General features: G+C 49.2%; 2 protein-coding genes and 2 non-coding genes across 4 annotated transcripts in view; 1 reads left to right on the top strand and 3 right to left on the bottom strand.

Moving 5' to 3' along the window:
• The first annotated feature begins 3,173 nt into the window (after positions 1-3,173).
• LOC112961298 (putative olfactory receptor 52P1) lies at positions 3,174-11,267 on the top strand. The gene is given in 3 exon segments (XM_026056309.1): positions 3,174-3,528; positions 3,531-3,958; positions 11,082-11,267. Coding segments are annotated over 3 exon segments (969 nt in total).
• Positions 11,268-17,033: 5,766 nt separating this feature from the next.
• Positions 17,034-19,433, bottom strand: part of RPS11 (ribosomal protein S11) — a 27,970-nt gene continuing 25,570 nt past the window's right edge. Inside the window, exons 2-5 of the mRNA XM_026056307.1 lie at positions 19,280-19,423; positions 18,968-19,043; positions 18,128-18,257; positions 17,034-17,209 (exon numbers count right to left, since the gene is read on the bottom strand). Of these exons, the coding sequence (XP_025912092.1) occupies positions 17,086-17,209; positions 18,128-18,257; positions 18,968-19,043; positions 19,280-19,423 (474 nt within the window). The 3' untranslated portion in view covers positions 17,034-17,085. The remainder of the gene's footprint in view (positions 17,210-18,127; positions 18,258-18,967; positions 19,044-19,279; positions 19,424-19,433) is intronic.
• On the bottom strand, positions 17,826-17,919 carry LOC112961300. Its single transcript, XR_003251990.1, has one exon. It is a non-coding gene; the product is annotated as a small nucleolar RNA SNORD35 (small nucleolar RNA).
• Positions 18,739-18,829, bottom strand: LOC112961301. The gene has a single exon (XR_003251991.1). It is a non-coding gene; the product is annotated as a small nucleolar RNA SNORD35 (small nucleolar RNA).

Raw genomic sequence — 19,433 nt, 5'->3', positions numbered from 1 at the left:
AATATCATTTGTGGCAGAAGGGCAAGCAGAGATACATTGTTATTAATACATTTAAGTCRTAGAAACATTCTTAACTGTTAGAGAAGTAACATTGTGCCACATCCTCTAATGAGTATAGTGGGAGGTAAAAATGACTGTTTATTATTATAGTATTTCTGCACACAATTTCAAGCACAATTCCTATCCACTCCTGTAGGTACCACAAAATACTATTTTTTTTTTTTTTGCTTAAGCACCCCCTCAGTCTCTGCCAGTTAATCTTGCTGCAGTGCGAGCTGTGGGTCTCCTTGCAGCAGYGCCACAGCCCTCTGCAACCCTGCATGTTACGGCCAGCTGGGCTCGGCTTGGGGTCTGCGCTGCAGGGGTGAGAGCTGCAGGGAGGACTCCTGCTGAGGGCCTTGGCTGCTCTGGAAACAGAGGCTTCCTCGGCTCTCATGGTGGGACAGAKGCTGGAATCAGCCTGTGGCATACCCACACCCTGGATCACAGAATCACAGAATGGTTGAGGTTGAAAGATGCCTCTGGACATCATCTAGTCCAACCCCCCCTGCTCAAGCATGGTCACCTACAGCACATTGCCCAGGACCCTGTCCAGGCGGCTTTTGAATATCTCCAAGGATGGAGACTTCGCAACCCTTCTGGGCAACCTGGTCCAGTGCTCTGTCACACCCACAGTAAAGAAGTTTTTCAGAAGTTTTTCAGAAGTTTTCAGTTTTTCTTCCTTCAGAGCACTTTCCTTGTGGGAACTGACCTCCCCAAAAGCTCAGAGATGGGTGCTGTAGTTGGATGATGCAGCAGCACTTGGATGCATCCAGAGTAGCACAAGTGCAGCGATGGGCTTAGTCCTTGCTGTGGTACCTTGCCGCACCTCTCGGCTCTGCTGTGGTCAGCAACTGAATCTTGGGGCTTTTGGGCATCAYGTCATGCTCATCAGCTGTTTTCCCACACAAGCTCTGAGTAGTGGGTGACCATGTTGTAGCTATCTATCTYGGCCAGCAGCCTGGAGCGCAAATTTGTTGTGGAGCTCCGAGGATGGRAGTTGGGCTGTGACAAAGACCATGCCTTATTCCCCTGCCCTTTAGCCCAGCAGTGACCCCTCGTGTGTGGCGGTGAGATGAACTCCTGACTCCACGTCTACTCCTCGCTGCTTCCCTTTGCTTTGGCCAAAGCCATCTGCTAGGATACAGGGCCTGTGGGTACTTGCTGAGGACTGCCCCGCGTTAGGACCATCCATGCAGCTGGTGGGTGGTGGAGCTTTTGCTCCCTTTGTGCTTTGGTGAGGTTCCTGGGCACTGGCTCCCAGGAATCCCTGCACCTCTTGACCTYGGCGCAGTGATCTACCTCTCCTTGTGCTGGGTGCACAGGACACCAMGGATCTGTGCTATTAAACCATCCTTGTGTGCCAGGCACTTCAGGCAATGCAGAGCACATGCTCGCCTSCTGTTTGTCCCCAGAGAGGACAGCAAATAGCCCTCAGTGTCGGGGTACATCTCAAGCCAATGCTTGCCAGTACTGAACAAGCACATGGGCCTCAGCCGGTGATGTATGACATCATAGCTGCCTTTCAGAGGATTTTGTGGATGGAGCCTGACTCAAAAAACTGGGACACATGATGGTTTCACTCCTAAATCAAGTGGTCTCTTGGCTTTAATCAACAGGTGCTGGAAGGTTTGTGGAGACYAGGAAAACCGCCAAAATCATCAAAACTTCATCAGCATGGATGTTTCCAAAGTCTCAGGCCACTGAAGGCAACAGATCCACGGACAGCATCCAAGTGACCGGAGAGTGGCTGCCTAGCACCTGCAAGCCTCAGTGATGGATGTCCCTTCTTCCTCCTCTCCCCAGTGTCTGTTTTGTCAACAGAAATAAAGAGGATGCCAATCTCAGAGCAATCTGCTCTAGGGTCATCATGAGAACCAGCTGTCTAGTTTTTTGTCTGAATTTTTAAAACTTTTTTGTGAAGTCTCTCTTGTCTCTGTTCCCAAAACTACCAGCCTCATTGAGTAGTCCACTCTTGCTGACGAGACAGGATGCAGAGTTTAGGAGTCAGAGGCTGATTTTCACCATGCAGGTAGGACCCAGGTAGCACTTCACAGGGGTCTGTGCTGTCTACAGGTGACATGGTGCTGWTAAAGATATTCAGAAATAGTCTGGAAAAGAAGTTGAACAGTGAGTGAGAAAGTTACTGAGACACTGTCTAARTTACTGAGGATACTAGATCTGTTTAGTTATTTATTTTATTTAGGCAAAGCATGAAGCAAGCGGGGAGAGTCTCCAGTTCACTGTTTCTTCCAACACAATAACCACGTGACATGAAATGAAATCACCATGGGGAAAGTTCAAAGCTGGTACAAGAAATATTTCTTCACAACACAGGCAATTAAGCTATGAAACTTCTTGTCCCAAGAYATTATGGATGATAAAAATTTTAAAGGGATTCATAAAGGAATTGGACAAATTTATGAAATAAACATACATGGGGTCTTCTAAGAGCAAAGACRCAAAATCTGCTTCTGGAAGCCCTTGACTCTGAACAGTTAGAATTTGGAAAAGTATTTTGGGGAAATGCTACAGCAAGGGTGCTCTGTCCTCACGCTCTTCTCTATAGTYATCTGCTGTTGGCTGCTGTGCCAGGCAGAAGAGAGGCAATGTGGGCCTTTGGTCTGACCTGACAGAACAATTTCTGTATCTTATAAGTGTACAAGGGCTGTTCCACTATCTTTTTTTTCCATAATACAATAGTAATGGCCCATACTGAACTTGGAAAAACAGTCCATCTAACCCTAGGTTCTTCCGTTCCTGGTGGAACGCGGGAGCCATGTGTGGATCTGCACTACAGCGAAGCAGCGCTCATCAGGAAGACCTGCTCTCGCTGTGATCYGACAGTACCGTGGTAGCTCATAAAAACCTTTTTCATGGAAAAGGAGCCTAATTTATTTGGCATCTATCTGGGCTGGAAGCACAGGCCATGTATGGGTGGCATCCCTGGGCAAGAGATGTAGAGGTGGTGGTGGGGAAGTTTCATTCAGATGGACCCTGCCCTTCATGGGCTGCCCAGGGTCATTGCTTGGGCTCCAGGAGGGGTTTGGGAGGCTCTTGGGTGCCATATGTCTCTCAGACATAGATCAGCCTCCAGAAGCCTGTGTACCTCTCCCTCTTTGTGCTGACCACAAATGACCACCTCCAGCACTCTCAGAAAGCTCAGCGTTTTCTGGCTGGAGACCCAAGAAATCAGCTCCAGTGCCTGCCTGATGCAGTGRTTCTTCATTCACACCTTCTGCATAACTGAGTCCACCATACCAGTGGCCATGGTCTTGCACAGGTACATTGCCATCTGCTTTCCACTCCAGGATACCACCATCCTCACCAGCTCACAACTGCCAGGCTGGGAGTGTGATTCTGGTGCTCTCCTGCCCCTTCCTCATCAAGTGTCTGTCCTACTGCTCCCATACACTCGTCCCTACACATACTGTGAGCCCATGGTCATGGTGAAGCTTGCATGKGCAGACACAGCCATCGACCTGGTCTACATAGCTGTGTGGCTCTGCTGGTGACTGTGCTTCATTTTGCGTTCATTGCTACCTTTCATGCCCTGATCCTCAGGGCTGTCTTCAGGTTGTCATTGAGGAAGGTGCAAGTCAAAGCCATAGGCACCTGCGCTGCCCGTGTCTGCACCACTTTGGTCTCATACACACCTGCCCTCTCCACCATCCTCACCTACCGCCTTGGCAGGAACGTGCCTCCCTGCATCCACACCTACCTCCTGGTGACGCCCAGAGCGAACCTCTTGGTGTACGCTGTGATGACCAAGGAAAGCCAGGACAGGGTGTGCAGCCTCTTTGGCCGAAGCAAGAAGCCAAAGTTTTGTCATCCTGGTTCCAACAAGAAGAACCATGGAGGAATTTTCTTTCCATTGCACCTCCTGTTGACTGCCCTGCTAGGTCTGACCGCGAAAACAGTGTGTGTGCTCTAAAATAGACACTGCAGGGTTCATGCCAGCGAAGAGAAAGGGGGATTCTGTCCRTATTGTATATGCACTTCATGTAGGCAGACTGTGCTGTTCTGTAAATAAACGTTTTTGATCCTAGAAAGCTTTTTTAATCAAGTCATTATTGTAGTCTGCATTTGTGCCAGGTGTCCTGGAAAAAATGGGTTTGAAGGAGGCATTCAGTGGCCTGTAGTTCAGGGTGAGTTACTGGAATGCAGAACAAAGTGGAAAAGGACTATTCATCCTGTTTCTCAACCCTGGGAGTCAAATTCTACAGATGTGGAGCATTAAACCCTGTAGTTACGACTTTTGCTCTCTGTGTTGGTTCATGCTCAGAGACATTGTGACTTTGCTATTGGTGACAACTGACAGCTTCTCCCAACACTGCCAGCAACACCCTGGACGCTATATCCTTAAAGCTGTTTTCTGCCTTCTTTTATTTGATGTGTCATGTTTGGCCTGAAGAAAAAACAAACAAACCCTAAATGGAATATTACTAAAATTATATGAACGTCAGACACTTAAAGACCTCTGTTTGCGGTGTGCTAGCGATTACCCCGTTGTAAATGGTGCCGTGGGGAGGAGAAAGGCCGAAAGACTTTTAAGTGAGTCATCACTGAAGGTTATTTTGGAGGTTTATGCTGAAACTCAGTTGACTTGTGGGGCAGGTGGGAGACTCCCCGTGTGAGGGTCCTGGCACACTCAGGCAAGAGCCTCTCTCCAGKGAAATTAAGACCCCTGTATTGCTGGGAATGAAGCCTTGAGGGACTGCTGTGGCACAGGGAGGTGCCGGGGTGCGGCGAGTCCTCGGACAGAATGCAGGGACGTCCGGGTGAAGCGAACCATGGTGTGCGGGTGATGGGATGACACGGCTGGCGCTTGGTCCCCTGCTCAAGGAGGTTCAGTGACACCTTCTCGCTGTGAGATGCCTGGTTCTGCACACACGGGGAGGCAGCTGTGATGCCCCACCAGGCACCGCTGCTGTGTAGTCCCTCCCTGCTTTTCCTTAGCTGTGTTTCGGTTCATAAAACTGACAAGCTTGGGTGACTTGGGAGGTCCATTGTGTGGCTGGGATGTCCGCTCTCCTGACAGGTTGGGGGRTTCAGGGTCWGTTTCTCCAGCASCTGGGGAYGGGGCACRGAGAAGACYTCATGGAACAGACCCAGTGCATGAYAGGTCATCCCTGGCCCCAGGCTCAGCAGGACAGGGCAGGGAGAAGACCTTACGGGACAGATGCCAGCGCTGATGGGTCACCCCTGGCCCCAGGCTCAGCAGGAGCCGGGAGCATTGCTGCTCCGCTTTGCACCGTGGGTGCCTTGCGGCCAGGGGACACCAATGGTGACCAGGTGCCTTCGCTGCAGCCATGCCAGGCTGCCTGGCACAGGGCTCGGAGTGGGCAGGAGGACAGGGAAAAGGGCAATTTCCAAAGGGAAAGAAATTTTATTTTCCCCAATTCATTCTCTGCCAGAAAGGATGAATTTTTATGGGCCGTGTGGGGGAGAAACATCACACTGCTAAGTGGAAACGTGCTGGCTCTTCCCTGAGACGGGACAAAACTCAGCCCATGGAAGGCAGCAGCTTGGGGGAGCAGAGGTGGGTGCAGGGTGACAAACTACCGTGAAGAGGAAAGTGGAGGGTGGAGCAAGAACCATGCATCCCTGCAAACCCTGGACATGGTTCCCTGTGGTGCAAACCATCACGGTTAAAAACCTTCGCCTTGTCAATGTTCTCCTTGTCTGCATGGCACATGTAGACGTGCTTGTGGTCATGCTTTGCCATAAGGGCCACGTGTGACACTGCTACGTGCCTCTTCAGCTGGCTACTGAAGACATGGCAGAACCGAGTCAGGCCAAAGATGCCTCYTGCACTCTCTGGTCTCCAACAGTTGCCAGATATTTAGGGAAGATTATAACAGAAGGGCAGATAAAAATTGCTTTCTCCTAGCTCTTCTCCATCAATAATTTAGGATCCCCCGGTGCTGGAGACTAAAYAGAGAACACTCTGTTTGCAAGCCATCGATTGATCTTGCTAATCCCTTTTTTACTTATTTATGCTTTTGGCTTTCATAGGTGCCTAACGCAAGAAAATCATTTATTAGCTTCTCAAAGTAGCTTTCCGATTTCAAGAATCTGCTGTCTCTTGTGTCCTTATTCCAGAAATACAGTGGGCAGATGACATTTTCCGCTCTCTGAGATATATCCAAATGTGCTTTGGCTTGATTTCCTGCTAGGAAGCAGTGGAATGGAGATGGAAAAGTTCAGGCCAGAAYAGGAACTTTTCAGAAAGTTATGGGAGTCCACATTACAAAGCTGTTTTCATTGCAGGGTTGAATTTTAATGCACGCCCGTAACTTTACTGCCAGCGCTGTTTCCTATTCTTCRCCTGCCTGGGAAGCAAAAGCTGCTGTGAAGGGCAAGGTGCTCAGTCTGGCCATGGCGAGATCCTGCCACACTGGGAGAGCTTCCACCACCTTCGTCCTGGACGGGATCCCAAGGATGGGGACTCTCCCCTCACAGCCCAGGACTGCCTGCTGTGGGAGGGACCYGGGTACCCTGGGTGTCCCCRAGCCGAGGAGACCCTGCGCAGGCCTGTTGCTGCCTCCTTGGGATGTCATCCCTGGCGGGTGTTGCAGASAGCCCGTCKGYGATGCCATGGAGCATCTTCTGCTCAGGCTGAAGGAGGTGAGCTTCAGCCCCAGCCTGGCCCWAATGTCCTCTGCCCATGTGGYTGCYGTGGTGGWGAYAGTGTGGTGGCCTCATGTTCAGTGCCCTGGCCCATTTCCTTGCCATCACCAGCCCACTGAGCCTGGAATCATCCAGGTTTTTTCCCTGCTATCCCAATTGGAAGTTGTTCCAGACCTCACATCCCTGTTGCTGAGACRTCTTTTGCTAATCTCCAGCCCAGACTGATCCGTGACCATTTTAAACTTACTCTTTTTTTGTTCCAAGATCATCTTTTTGCTTAACTGCATTTTATTTTCCCCTATTTATTTTCCTTTCTGTTTGCATTCTCCTTCCCTTTTCTGTAGCTTTAGACACTATAGCTTTAGACAGCAAAACAGGCCGAGCTGTATTATAAGTTACTTTTCTCAGAGTCGGCTGCTAATTTCCCTGCCATTTCCGTAGCCTTTCTGCATTCCTGATTGGGTTTGAGACGGCCTCTCTGGAACACAACAGCACGTGCTGTTCCAGGTGAGATCCTACCACTGCCCTCTACAATAGCACAAACACTTGCCTTTAGCTAATATGAAATCTTTTGCATTACASAGTCTTTTTTGCCTTATTTTGCAGCTATATTAACTACACAGCTCATAGTCTTCATCTGAACCTTCTTTGTTTTGCCTAACAGACAAGATCCTGTTTTAGAGAAAAACATCTTTTTGYTAGTCTGCAGTGCATGGCCTTGTTCCTCATACAGTTAAATTTAATCCCAATTCAATTATTGCAGTCTCCAAAATCATTCAGCTATTTCTGAGCAATATTCTGCCCTTTGTCTACATTGGCGGTGTTTCCTGACTTTGCCTCGCTCTCCGCTGGAGCTCAAAAACGCATTACACCAGTACACCTGCCCTCCACACAGCCGGCAGCGCCAGCARCGAAAGTATTCATTTTTCTAATTCATAAATAACTACTTCTAAATATAAGAATGTTCTTCTCTCCCCCTTCCTGAAATGCCAAGGCAAGACGATCTCGCAGTTGCTCGCTCGGGGCTCGTCGGGCGTGCGCAGGCGCGCAGCAGATGCGCCGCTATTAAGCRGGGAACCTCAGAAGAGTTTGGCACAAAGGCTTTATAAATCTGCTCCCCGTTCTAGGCGGAGGCGTGTTTCTCCATAGCATGTGTGTGAGCTGTCAGACTGAGCTCCGGTGTCCCTTCAGGCTCTGGGAAGATGGTTCGTTATTTGCAAATATCTCAGAGCTGTTTCTAAAAAGATTGGGAGGATATAGGGACATATTGGGTAACAAAACAGAGCTTCGTTGAGCCTTGGCTCACTGGTAAAAAAAATGTTCCCCGTGCGCGTGGCAGGGAGGGAAGAAGCTTCTCGGGGGCAGCCTTGGTGCCGCGCACGCCCCGCTYGGGCTGGCTCCATTGCTGCCTCTGGGCAGGACAAGGGCTGAGCGTGTCTGGGGCCGTGGACGGGACCGAGACACCCAGCAGCATCACAGGGCTCCTGGCATGGCCCGTCTCCAACCATGGGCTTGCTGGGTCTCCTGGCATCCCAGAGCCTGTCTGGGAGCAGCTTCCAGGAGCAGGAGGCGCACAGAGCTCCTCTAAGACGTTTCTGCTCTTCCATTGCTTAGCAGCTCCGGGAGGGCAGAGCAGGAGCCGCCCTCATCCCGTGACCATCAAGTTCCCTGCGTCAGACCAACGGCAGAAACTGAGCCCCAGCTTTTTGTGCCCCATTTATATTTCTAAAGGCTTATCTGGAAGGTCTTTCAACGCAGAAGGCAAAATGAACGATAGCTAAAAAGTCAGCCTGCTAGTTCAAAACCTGCTCTCCAGCTGTTCCCATGTGAACGCAACACCTCACTCTCAGCTTTGCAGTGCTAGCAGCTATTTACATGTCTGCTTAGTTTTATCAAGTAACAGTTAAACCTCCAGAAGGGATGCTGCCTTGAAAATGTGAGCAAGCAGGCTAATGCCTATTAGTTGGAAAACCACAAGTGTATTTGTCGTGATCTTATGCAGGTGAAGAAAAGGCATGATCCTGTAAACTGATCAGGAAAAGATGCCTTGGCCAAAGTATTGAGTTTTAGGCCATTTCTCAATACTCATGCCCGGCCACGCTCTTTGGATCAGGGAGGCCCCATAGGATGGAAATGCAGCACAACCCTCTGCAGAACACGACTTGCCGATCTCGTCCTGAGAGCCAGGAGTCCGGGCTGAACCAGCCCAAGTCCTGACTTCAAGACTGGAGGGCGGGCTAAAATAGCTCATGCAGCAGCATGCCGTCCCCAGATGGAAGCGGTTCGAGCAGCCCTCCTCTGGAACAGCCTTTTAAATCCCCTGYGCTCAGCTTCTCTCAACAGTAATTTGTTTTTCTTGGTTTTTCCAGGTGGAAGAACGTCACCGCAGCACTGAATGCATTCCCCCTGCGTAGGAACGTAAAGCCTGAATCGAAACATTTTTCAGCCTCCTCGTATTTAAGCTCAACAGTTCGGTTCCTCATCTCCAATACAAAACAATTTCTGCTCCAACCCACCTCTTTAGGTTTCCTCTGAGCCCTCAGCAGCTTTTCAAAGCATTTTGTGAAGTATTCCTGCCAGCGCTGGTCTCACCATCCCCTACGCATGTTGTCTAACCCCTCTGCTCCTGGTAGACACCTCCCTGTTCGTGTGCCCCAGGACCACAGCATCTGCAGGATCCCAGCGTCACCAATCTGCTCCTGGTGGCATCCTGCACACGTTCCCCACCGCAGGCTATGTGTCCCTTCAGTCCCTTCTTTGCAGGGTACAATCCCCAGCCTGTCACYGAGACCGATGTGTTCGAAATTCATAAATAAGGATGAAAGCCAAATTACTGACAGGGAGCAGCGTGGACTGAATAACACTGGTACAATCCAACTGTGCATTTCAGAACCAGCCGAATAAGGAGTCATGTGCCTGGGGAAAAAATGCAACTTTTATTAATAATGATTTCATATTCCTTTTCCTTGATAATTGGTAATCTTCACCCAGTGAGACTGTGACTGTTAGAATCAGGATAGACCCTTAGTTCAAAGCTATTTAATATTTAAATCAGTTAACAGATACATTTGGAAATCTATTCACTTTGTAACCCACTTACTGTGTGATTCGCTGATACATTTTTAATGAGAATGTTATGCAATTGCTAAATAAAACTCCTTCCAGAAGTTAATTGACCAGGACCTATTTTCCATTAAAAACAGGCTGCACCATTAATTTCTGTTACCAGCTTCTAGAGCTTCACTGACTGAATTCAGTATGAGGTTTTTCTTTATCTGTACCTGGGATCAAAAGAAAACTAACATGTCGCTGATGACCCGGGTCACCTCCCTACTCCCATAAAACATCACCTTTCGGGGGGGAATCGCTGCCCTCAGCCCAAGCGCAGCTCGGCTGCTTCTGCAAAACTTCCATGTGGGAGATATCCTGCGTTTCCTAATCAGCTCATCAGGGTGTTGGTGGATGCTGCTCAGCTCCCTGCTCTGCAGCCGACAGAATATAAAGTGCTGCAACGTAATTGTACAGATGCATCATACAGCTGCTTTCGAGACACAGAACATAAATATTTATTGAGGGTGTCTGGTGTTGCTGCCGTGATGGAGACGTTACCATTCTTAGAACAGGCCAATCCTGCGTGCATCTGCTCACGGCTAATGGGAACATTTATTCTACACGTGTCGTGTGCAATTTTCCAAAGCTCATATTTTTTGGAAGCAAAAGAAGCTATTTGTTTTAAATTGTTAAAGGTGATAAGGTGCCTCGTGTAGGGTATGGCTAAGCTAAGGTCTCATTTAAAAACTCCAATGATAGCTACTGTAATTCTGGTGAAATTTTGCCTCTCATAAACTTTTATAGTAAAAATGGTGGGTTTTTTTTCACACTAAGTCCTGTTGGTTTGAAGACACCTTAGAGCACACATTAGCCACAACGAAAGCATTGAAGTGGACATGCAACAGGGCTATTAGAGACTGATTAGAAGGTCTAATAAAGATTTCCAAAAGAGTTTTGGGAATCTTAACACAGTGGCTTTATCTCTCCATAAGGCTGAATTATTTAAAACCGTACATGCAAAGACTGCAACATTTCGTGGCAGAAGAGACAAGAGCTGAGAAAGGCCGGGATGGGAAAAGCTGCTGCTGCTGCTGACTGTCACCAGTGCTCAGTCTCGTACTTCTCTGAGCAAGGAAACGAGCTGCCGAGGGGAGGAACGTGGCTTTGGGGCGTCTGGCGCAGCAGGTCCCAGCTCCACCAGCTTCACGATCCCTGCTCCCATTTGGAGCCATCTCCAGGCCTGGACTGATGGACGTGGGTATTTCTTCCCTGCTTGGCTCCATGCAGCCCACTGACAGGGCAGAAAACTGCGGTTATTGGGGTTGCACCCGGACCGAGAGGCCCCGTGCGCTCCCCAGCGCAGACGCAGTGAGGAGCACCTTGGCCAGCCCAGCGCCTCGTGCAGCTCCTGGCTGAGGCTGCAGGAGATCGGCTTTGACACCTGCCTGGCCCGGGCACTCTTCACCCACACGGTCACCGGGACAGGGTCCGGCATCCTCACGCTCACGGCCTTGGACYGGCACCTGGTGGTTCGCTACCCCTAGAGATGCTCCACCATCCTCACCGTGTCTGCGGCGGAGCTGCACAGCCCATGCCAGTGCTTATTGCCACCTCCCGCACCCCGGCTGCCTTCGCGCGCAGCTGCGGGGCTCGCAGCGTCGCACCCCATCCCCATCACCTTCCTTGGCTACACGATTGGGTTCATGCTAYGATTGCTCTCGTTCCACCCACTTCTCCCCTTCCCGCTTTAAATATCCCCACAACCAGCCTCTGCGATTTTCCTCCGTTCCTCCCCTTGAAAAACTGAAGCAACTGTCGGATGCTTTTCCGAGTCACAGAGACCTACTGATCCGAGCGGTACAAGAGTTGGGCATTGCTAGTGTTATAACGGATGTTTCTGCCCAAACAGGGATTGCTGGTGCAATGGGAATTGGCCTGGTGTGCATGGCCTTTTATATTTGCAGAACTTCGGGTCTGAAATATGTCTTATAAACATCTCTTAAAGGTAGGCGGATTCATATTTTAAACTCCTATGTAGGAGTAAAGTGTCAGTCTCTTCTAAATAAGACCCTTCCCGGTGAAAGAGAGGAATAAACCCCGCGCTTTGGGTGCATTAAAACATTCCCTATGCCATCTGTCCATCGAAACAAGGTAAATCGCGTGCCTTATTCCACCGTCACCAGGAGGACTCAACCCACCGATCATGTCCCGGGGAGCGACACATTAACACCGGAGGGGAGGTGCTGGGACAGGCGGAGACCACTGGCTGAGCCTGAAGGGAAGCTCCCCAGTAGCCCTGCCAGACTTTGGTGGAAATCTCAGAAAACAGTAGCAGAACAGGTTGGGACAGCTGTGACGTATCAGAAAGTCTCAGGATAGCAGGAGGCCTGGTCACCGCTGCCATGAACCATGCTGGAGACCGAAGGTCCAGATCAGAGCCRCAAGCTGCTGTCCACGGAAGGGAAATAGGGTAAGTTACCTTCGTCGCAGCGTTCGCCCTTTCCAGGCTTGTTTTCCCCTTGGTAGCAATCACAAAGACGTGACTGCACATCAAGACGTGCCGGCAGGGCGGTTTTCCTCCCTTGGCCCTTCCTACGTCGCTCGTCTCAGGACAGCGTGGCCCTCGCAGCAGGGAACCTTCAAACCATGTGCGAGCAGGGTGCTCAGCGCCATGGGACCAGACTGACCCCGTGGGTCTGAAGGACAGGAATGACCTTTCCACGAGGCATCAGGGTTGTTAACTGGCTGCAGGACCTGAAGTTTCACAACGACAAATCGTGCCACGAGACTGCATCTTCTGGGGAGACACCTGGTTTTTAACCGGGAGACAGCRAGCAGCAATGCCCACAGGTAACATAGGCAAAGCTCTGCTTCTGCTAATCACTCTGTTAACACAGTGCCTCACCCTTCGCTTGACCTCCTCCGGCTTCGTCACGCAATCTGGTCAATGCACGTTTTCCCCRGTAGATTAGGAAAATACATACCTGTGAACACCTTCCGCGTTTCCCATTGCAAGCACTCGCTGCATGCACCCATGGGCTCCGTTCTGCCGCACTGCTCTACCACCCCCAGTTTTTCTGCATAAAATGGAAGAGATCCTGGCTGCCTCTGATAGAGGTTTCAGCCYCTCCCGATCTGCCCCTGGAGCTGCTCGGCTGTGAGGGGACCAGAGCAGCTTGAGCAATGTGGTAGCCGCCTTTGCCATCCCGGCTGGTCYGACCCCAGCCAGCGGCACAGCGCTGGCGTGACCGAGCTGCTCTGCACCTTCCCCAGGTCCACCACACACCGCCTCTCCTACCAGCGCTATCCCCTCTCTGAAGTGCTCCTGACCCAACACAGACACAAGGAAGCCGCATCCCCAGCAAACGCTCCTGACAGCCCAAGCGGGACGGGAGCTGGAGCTCAGACCTGGATCTCTCGGAGAAACCCCGTAACAAGCTCCCCGGTAGTGAAGGGGAGGTAAAGTGCCTCTTTCTCATGCACCAAAGCGTTCATCGCCCTCTAAGCCGGAGCAGATGATTTACCTRCTTCGGTACGTTATTAATACACTGTGCATCATTTCCATGTAGTAGTGGGTGAATATCATCTCCAGTGGGTTTTAGGTTTAAAAATACAGGCTCTAGGCAGAGCAGCTCTCCTTAATTTTTGCAAGTTGGACTCAACTACTGTGAAAGCAGGAGCAGAAGAGCGATGTGCCACCTCTCTCCTCTGGTGATGTGATAGGCTGCCAGACAGCTCAAGCCCAACATCTGCCTACAAGTTATGCCTCCTTTCACACCTTTCCTGTGAATTTCTCTTTCCCTCTGGATCACTCACCTGGTTTCATATATATAACAAACCAAATTTTGTACAACTCCATTAGGCCAGGGTTTCTTGGGACGAAATATCACAACCTCGATGGCACCTGCCTCATCTTGAGCTGATGTTTTTTTTCTCCTCGRATTTGTCCCAGCTGTTTGCCATTTCTCCATAACAATTAACCCTCCCTCTTTCCAGCTGCTTTTGACTTGCTGCATTTTTCCCTGCTCAATTTCCCAGACCTCTCCCTGGTCTGAGCAGAAGGGGAAAGGCCTGCTCCTCAACCTTTCTGCCTTCCCTCCCCCAGCAATGATTGTCCTGCATTACAGCAGTGCCCAAATACAGATATAATATACGGTACTGTCACGGTGACATAGAGTCCCTAGCAAAAAGGGACCCAAACTATTGGCATCCCAAAAATAGTTGCCTAACACCAGGCAAGATGGTTCTGAGGAGCCAGTAGTGAGGTGCATTAATCCTGCTTAGCTTTTCGAGTCAAATATCTTCAACATGAGGACCGGTACAAAACAAAGTCCAGTGACCCCAGACTCTTCGGTCACTCAAGTGTGTGCAAGAAAGGAAGGGAAAAGCATGTTTTAGCCCTCCCTGAATCAAGGCATTGCTAATTAACCAGCCGAGTTGACTCCTCATCTAACCAAGCAACACTGAACCCTCTGAGGAAGGGGGATGAGCAGACCCAATAGCTCCCCACAAGAAAGCAGGGGTCCCCCTTCCTCCCCCAACCCAGCTGGAGGCTAGGAGCCCCCCTCCCTTCCCTCTCAGTACTCTGCGCTTGCCAGGCCCCGCTGTGAGAAGATTCAAGACGTTGAACCAGCAGAAGACAATCCGAACAAAAGAAAAGTTGACTGTTTTCTGGCAGGTTAGCRAGTTAAATCTGCGGAGTGGGAGATCCAGTGGGCGTGCGGGAAGGAAGGGTAGCGAGACCTCTTCTGCTCAGCAGCAGCGAGCTGTTAAATGAGCCCCACTGCGTCATGTAACTTACCCTCAGACRCTTGCTGTTGCTGCTCCCCTCGCTTAAATAGTGTCTGAGTAAGCGGGGAACAGATTGATCTCTTTCCTCTAAAAGCTTCTAAGGGACAGATTGCATACACTCACATAGCTAGAAGAGCTAATGTGCTCTTGCCAAGAGTCTGCAAGCCAAGCTATGCTGAAAAACCTAAATCCCCAGGGCATTCCTGTGTTGGGAAAGCCTTTATAGCAAGGCAGTGGGACAGAGAGACCTTTCTGATCTAGTCTGGCTGTAAGTGTAAGTGGTGAACAATTCAGGTTTTACCTAAACCTGCTTGATGCACACTGGGACTCCCACTAAGAAGCGTCCAGCACGCTCAGCACAGCCAAAGCTAACGATACCATCCCAAAGGAGCCGCAAAGGCTGCATGGCAGCTGGGTCCACAGGGCCAGAAACATCTCCTAGGGACAGTCAGGTAAACGGTCTGCCAGCCAGCCATGCTACAGAGCGGTCCTACAGCCCAGGGCTCCCCAGCTCCACCACTYTGCCAGCTGCACTTCCATGCACAGGCTCTTCCCTAACTTCTTGGCACCCAGGGACATCCTGAGAGCCCTTCTCAAACCTGCAGAGGACCTTCCCCCAGCTTCCTCAGTTCTTGCCTCCATCACTTTTGGAAAGCACCGGTCCCCTCATTTTCACCAGTTTGGCCTGACCTGCTGCCCTCCCAGCCACACYGCACGAGGCACAGCGGGGCCACAGGAGGGATGAAACAAAACATGAGGCTGTGACTTCCTCCCAGCCCTGACGGGAACTCGAGCCCCTGACGCTTGCAGGTGCTGGCTGCTCACCTGCCAGCGCTTCAGAGGGATCCTGTACTACCAGCTGAGCCCGTGCTCCTCTTCTCCCACCCCTGCCCCAAGCTTCCCACAAGGTTTGTGGATTTAGTTAGTGATAGGCAGAGAAACTTCTTGGCACATCAGCCTTACTCATACACATCCAGCCTGCCTCAGAACAAGCATTCCTCCTAATTTGCACCTAATTCCTCGCAGATTAAAGCKGCATAAACCAGAAGCTCTCACATATACACAACTGGTATGCAATTTCCGTAAGCCAGATCCATGTTAATGCAGAAGTCACCACGATCCAGGATTTTCTGCAAGCTGTGGGGCACCGTTTCTCTCTCGCAGCACTTCAGCATTAATTCAATAAGCAACGCTGCCARAGACGGTCTAATTCGCTGGCAGTGTACACGGAAGCCCCATCTAATACCGGCTATCGTAACAACCAGAACAGAGATGCAAGCCTCAGCATTGCCCTACTGTTTTATTAGGCACTTCATGACGAGCACAAGGAACCCAAYAGTAGACTTTGTATGCTGAGCTATGTCAACGTTAGGCTAGTTAACATCTGCAAGAACACAGGTCAGATTTTCTTGCTCAAAATCATGTTTCTTTTCCTCTTCACATTTTAAATGGGTGTTGGGTTAAAATAACACTATCAGCTTAACTACACTGGGTTAAAATACTGAATTTTGATTGTTCCACCTCTTGTTCTTACCATATACACTGTCTTCCTGCTGTAAAACAAGACAGAAGTTTCATCCATATTGAATCATGCCATCACTTTTTTTTTTTTACCCTGAATGTGGGATCAGTATCCTACATGGAAGATTAACTCAGTTCTAAGAATAACATGTTTTTCCATGACTGTTGGAACTATAACCAGCTATCACCTCTAGAAAAATCTGCAGGAAGAGCAAAATTTCTTTAGCATTAACTCCCATTTGCTTAACTGCMGACACACCATATCCTTGCAAAATGTGCTTAGACACCTTTTTGTGCAAACACAGCACATGGCATCTTTCTCCTGAAGTATATATTTAAGCCTTATGAAAAATGAAATCTTTAAGTATATAACTTCCTTTGTTATCACTAACAGGCTTTACACTTTAAACCAAATTACTATGTAATTTTCTATCTGTTATCTTCTGCAGCTATGCTGTGGAAGGGTGAAAAAGCATACAAGGAATCAGGCTTGAACTGGAAAGCCACAGAAGCTCTTCCAGAAATAGCTAAAAAGTATACAAAACACATCCCTTTTTGCTTCTTTCCCAKGCACAGGTTTCGCACATGTTAGATATTTAGGTCTTGTTCAGCCTTTCCTGGAATACRAGAGTCAGGAAGAGAGAAGACTGATTAGAAAGGCCGACTTTTCTTTTGAACATGCTCTTCGACAGCTGACTATACCACACTTCAGTTTGAAGAACATTCATTCATTGGTCATAGGCAGACTGCATGTCACTTCCATAGAAAAATACCAGGATTCCTATTTATTAATAAAGGCACAATACTCTTACCCCTTCTCCCTCATCCACTCCACTCTCCTCTCTTCTGAGTAGAAAACCCAAAATATTGGAACAGTATCTGCACAATATTCTTACACTTCCCAAAAAACATACTTATTTCACTCATTTTTGTAGTCCTATGAGTTTACACATGCTATTGCATCCCTATGCTATTTCTTTCAGATTATACACACAGAGTACATTTTTATAAAATGTTTTATTTGTCCTGAATATCTTCCATATGCTGTTTTTAAAACTTCTGGAACTGCTTCTTGGTACCAGCAGCCTTTGTGACTTTGAGGACATTGAATCGGACAGTCTTGCTGAGGGGACGACACTCTCCCACAGTGACAATATCCCCAATCTGGACATCCCTGCAAAGACATTACAGGTATCTTAGCGGTTCTGAATTTTCTGCATGTATAGTTGGTTAGTTCTGTATATGCACTACACGATGCCAGAAATGCCACTGCATAATACAGTACTGAAAGTGATGACCTTGAGTACTTAAATGGTACCTTCTGCTTATTTTAGAATCTTAAGTGCTGCAAGGGYGAGAATGTGCTTAAAAAGAAGCGGTCATCCTCCCCTGCTGCCACAAGGCCTTGGAGTCTGTCGTTCCACWTTTGCTCAAACCCAATACAAGACTAAATGCAAGCTTTTCACAAAAGCAGAACGAGCACYGAGCATCTGAAGGAAAACCCTCCAGAGACCAGCTTTGCTTTCAGTCACACGCAGGCTTAAACCTGGCCAATCAACTGGACTGAAATACCAGTCCAGGTTCTTCTGGAAATTCTGCGTACCAAAGATGGGCGCAGGAGGCATTCAGCAGACAAAAATGTCAGTGATTTAGACCTGCTCCCTCTGGCCTCAGCATTTACTTTGGCAACCTCAATTTGTCCCAGTTTGTTATCCTTTCTCAAAYATTGTAAAGCCGCAGGCTGCAGCTCTCTAGTTTTACAGCACAACAGGCAGACTGACCAGAACATGTCTTACGGTTCAGCAATTGCCACTGGCATTGTCAGCAGCTCCCCTTCACCAACAGGGGCTCTGAAGACCATCGTGAGTTTAGACATCACCACCAGCAAACAGGTTCCAGGTCAGAAACAGCAACAAAACTACATGTGTTGCACTGAAGTGCATGCTCACTTCAGTTCTTCGACAGAACATGAGTTCAGCATTACAAATACGCATATTAGAAATTCTGAGCATGCGTGGTACTTCTATACATGTGATCTTCATATGGTAACTCTCCTCCCCATCACTGCTAGACAGAATAGACTTCTACAAACCTGAAGCAGGGGGAGAGATGCACAGACATGTTCTTATGGCGCTTTTCAAAACGGTTGTACTTGCGGATGTAATGCAAGTAATCCCTGCGGATGACAATGGTGCGCTGCATCTTCATCTTGGTAACCACACCTGGGTGACAAAATTGGAGGGAATATGACAACGATGAGAGCAAGCAAGCAAACACTGACCATTAGTAAACTGGGTCAGAGATTTGATTTATAACTAATAGAGAACAGAGATTTTTAGGAGAGCTGTTCGAGAACATTGGCACTGACAWGTGACATTCGACATCTAAAAGCAGTAACCCGTAATTTCAGTAATTTCCCCTGGAGCTACCTTAACATAAGTTACAAGGCACCCCTGGAGGGATGCTCTAGGACCCTAATCCTACCAGGGTAAAAAGGCTGTGTTTCCACCTTATTGCCAGGCTGCAACCTTTAAACTGGCACTGTATTATAAAATAACTTATATCCTTTGTCTTTTCTAAGACCTTCTAAGTATACAATGATATGCTTACTAAAATTATGTTCCCTGCATCATCTGCTGGTGCATTATGTTAGCAGCTGCGCTACAGAACAGCCCATCTAGAACTACCAGTARTAGGTCCTTTCACTGGGCATCAGCAAAGCCATGCGGCATTGTCGTCAAAGCCCCTTCACCATGAGACTTGGAAGACCATCGTGAGAATGGCATCATGTGCAGCTCAAGGACCACATCCGAGTTTCCAGGCCGCTCTAGACAAACACTCCTGCATCACGGGCTTTGTATGTTTGCTCACTGTATGGCAATCACACGATTACATTTGAAGCACTACTCCTTAGGGAACCTTTGCAGCTCACCTGACAGGATTCGGCCACGAATAGAGACATTACCRGTGAAGGGACACTTCTTGTCGATGTAGGTGCCCTCAATAGCCTGCAAGAGAAGTGTGCGTCAGCATTTGGGTGAACAGAGCTCAGATACCACAGGACACCCCAGTGACCATGCTCAGAAGAGCCAAACAACYGCACCTGYCTGYRACCTGACACCYGCCCCCACATGGCAGGACCCTCATRTCCCCAGGGATACAAAGGGAGCAGATGCCTGAGCCAGAGGAGCACGAAGGACTGAAGTATCCCTGCCTGGGGCCCTGCAGGGAGGCTGGGGCCTACCTCCTTGGGAGTCTTGAAGCCGAGACCGATGTTTTTGTAGTAGCGGGGTAGCTTCTCCTTGCCACCCTCACCCAGCAGCACTCGCTTTTTGTTCTGGAAGATCGTGGGCTGCTTCTGGTAAGCCCGCTCAGTCTGGGGGGAGAGAGAGGGGAGC

This window comes from Apteryx rowi, unplaced genomic scaffold (assembly GCF_003343035.1).
Source record: "Apteryx rowi isolate R43461 unplaced genomic scaffold, aptRow1 scaffold_1302, whole genome shotgun sequence".
Taxonomy (NCBI): Eukaryota; Metazoa; Chordata; class Aves; order Apterygiformes; family Apterygidae; genus Apteryx; species Apteryx rowi.
Note: the sequence above shows the minus strand (reverse complement) of the source record. Positions and strands in the feature narration are given on the sequence as shown.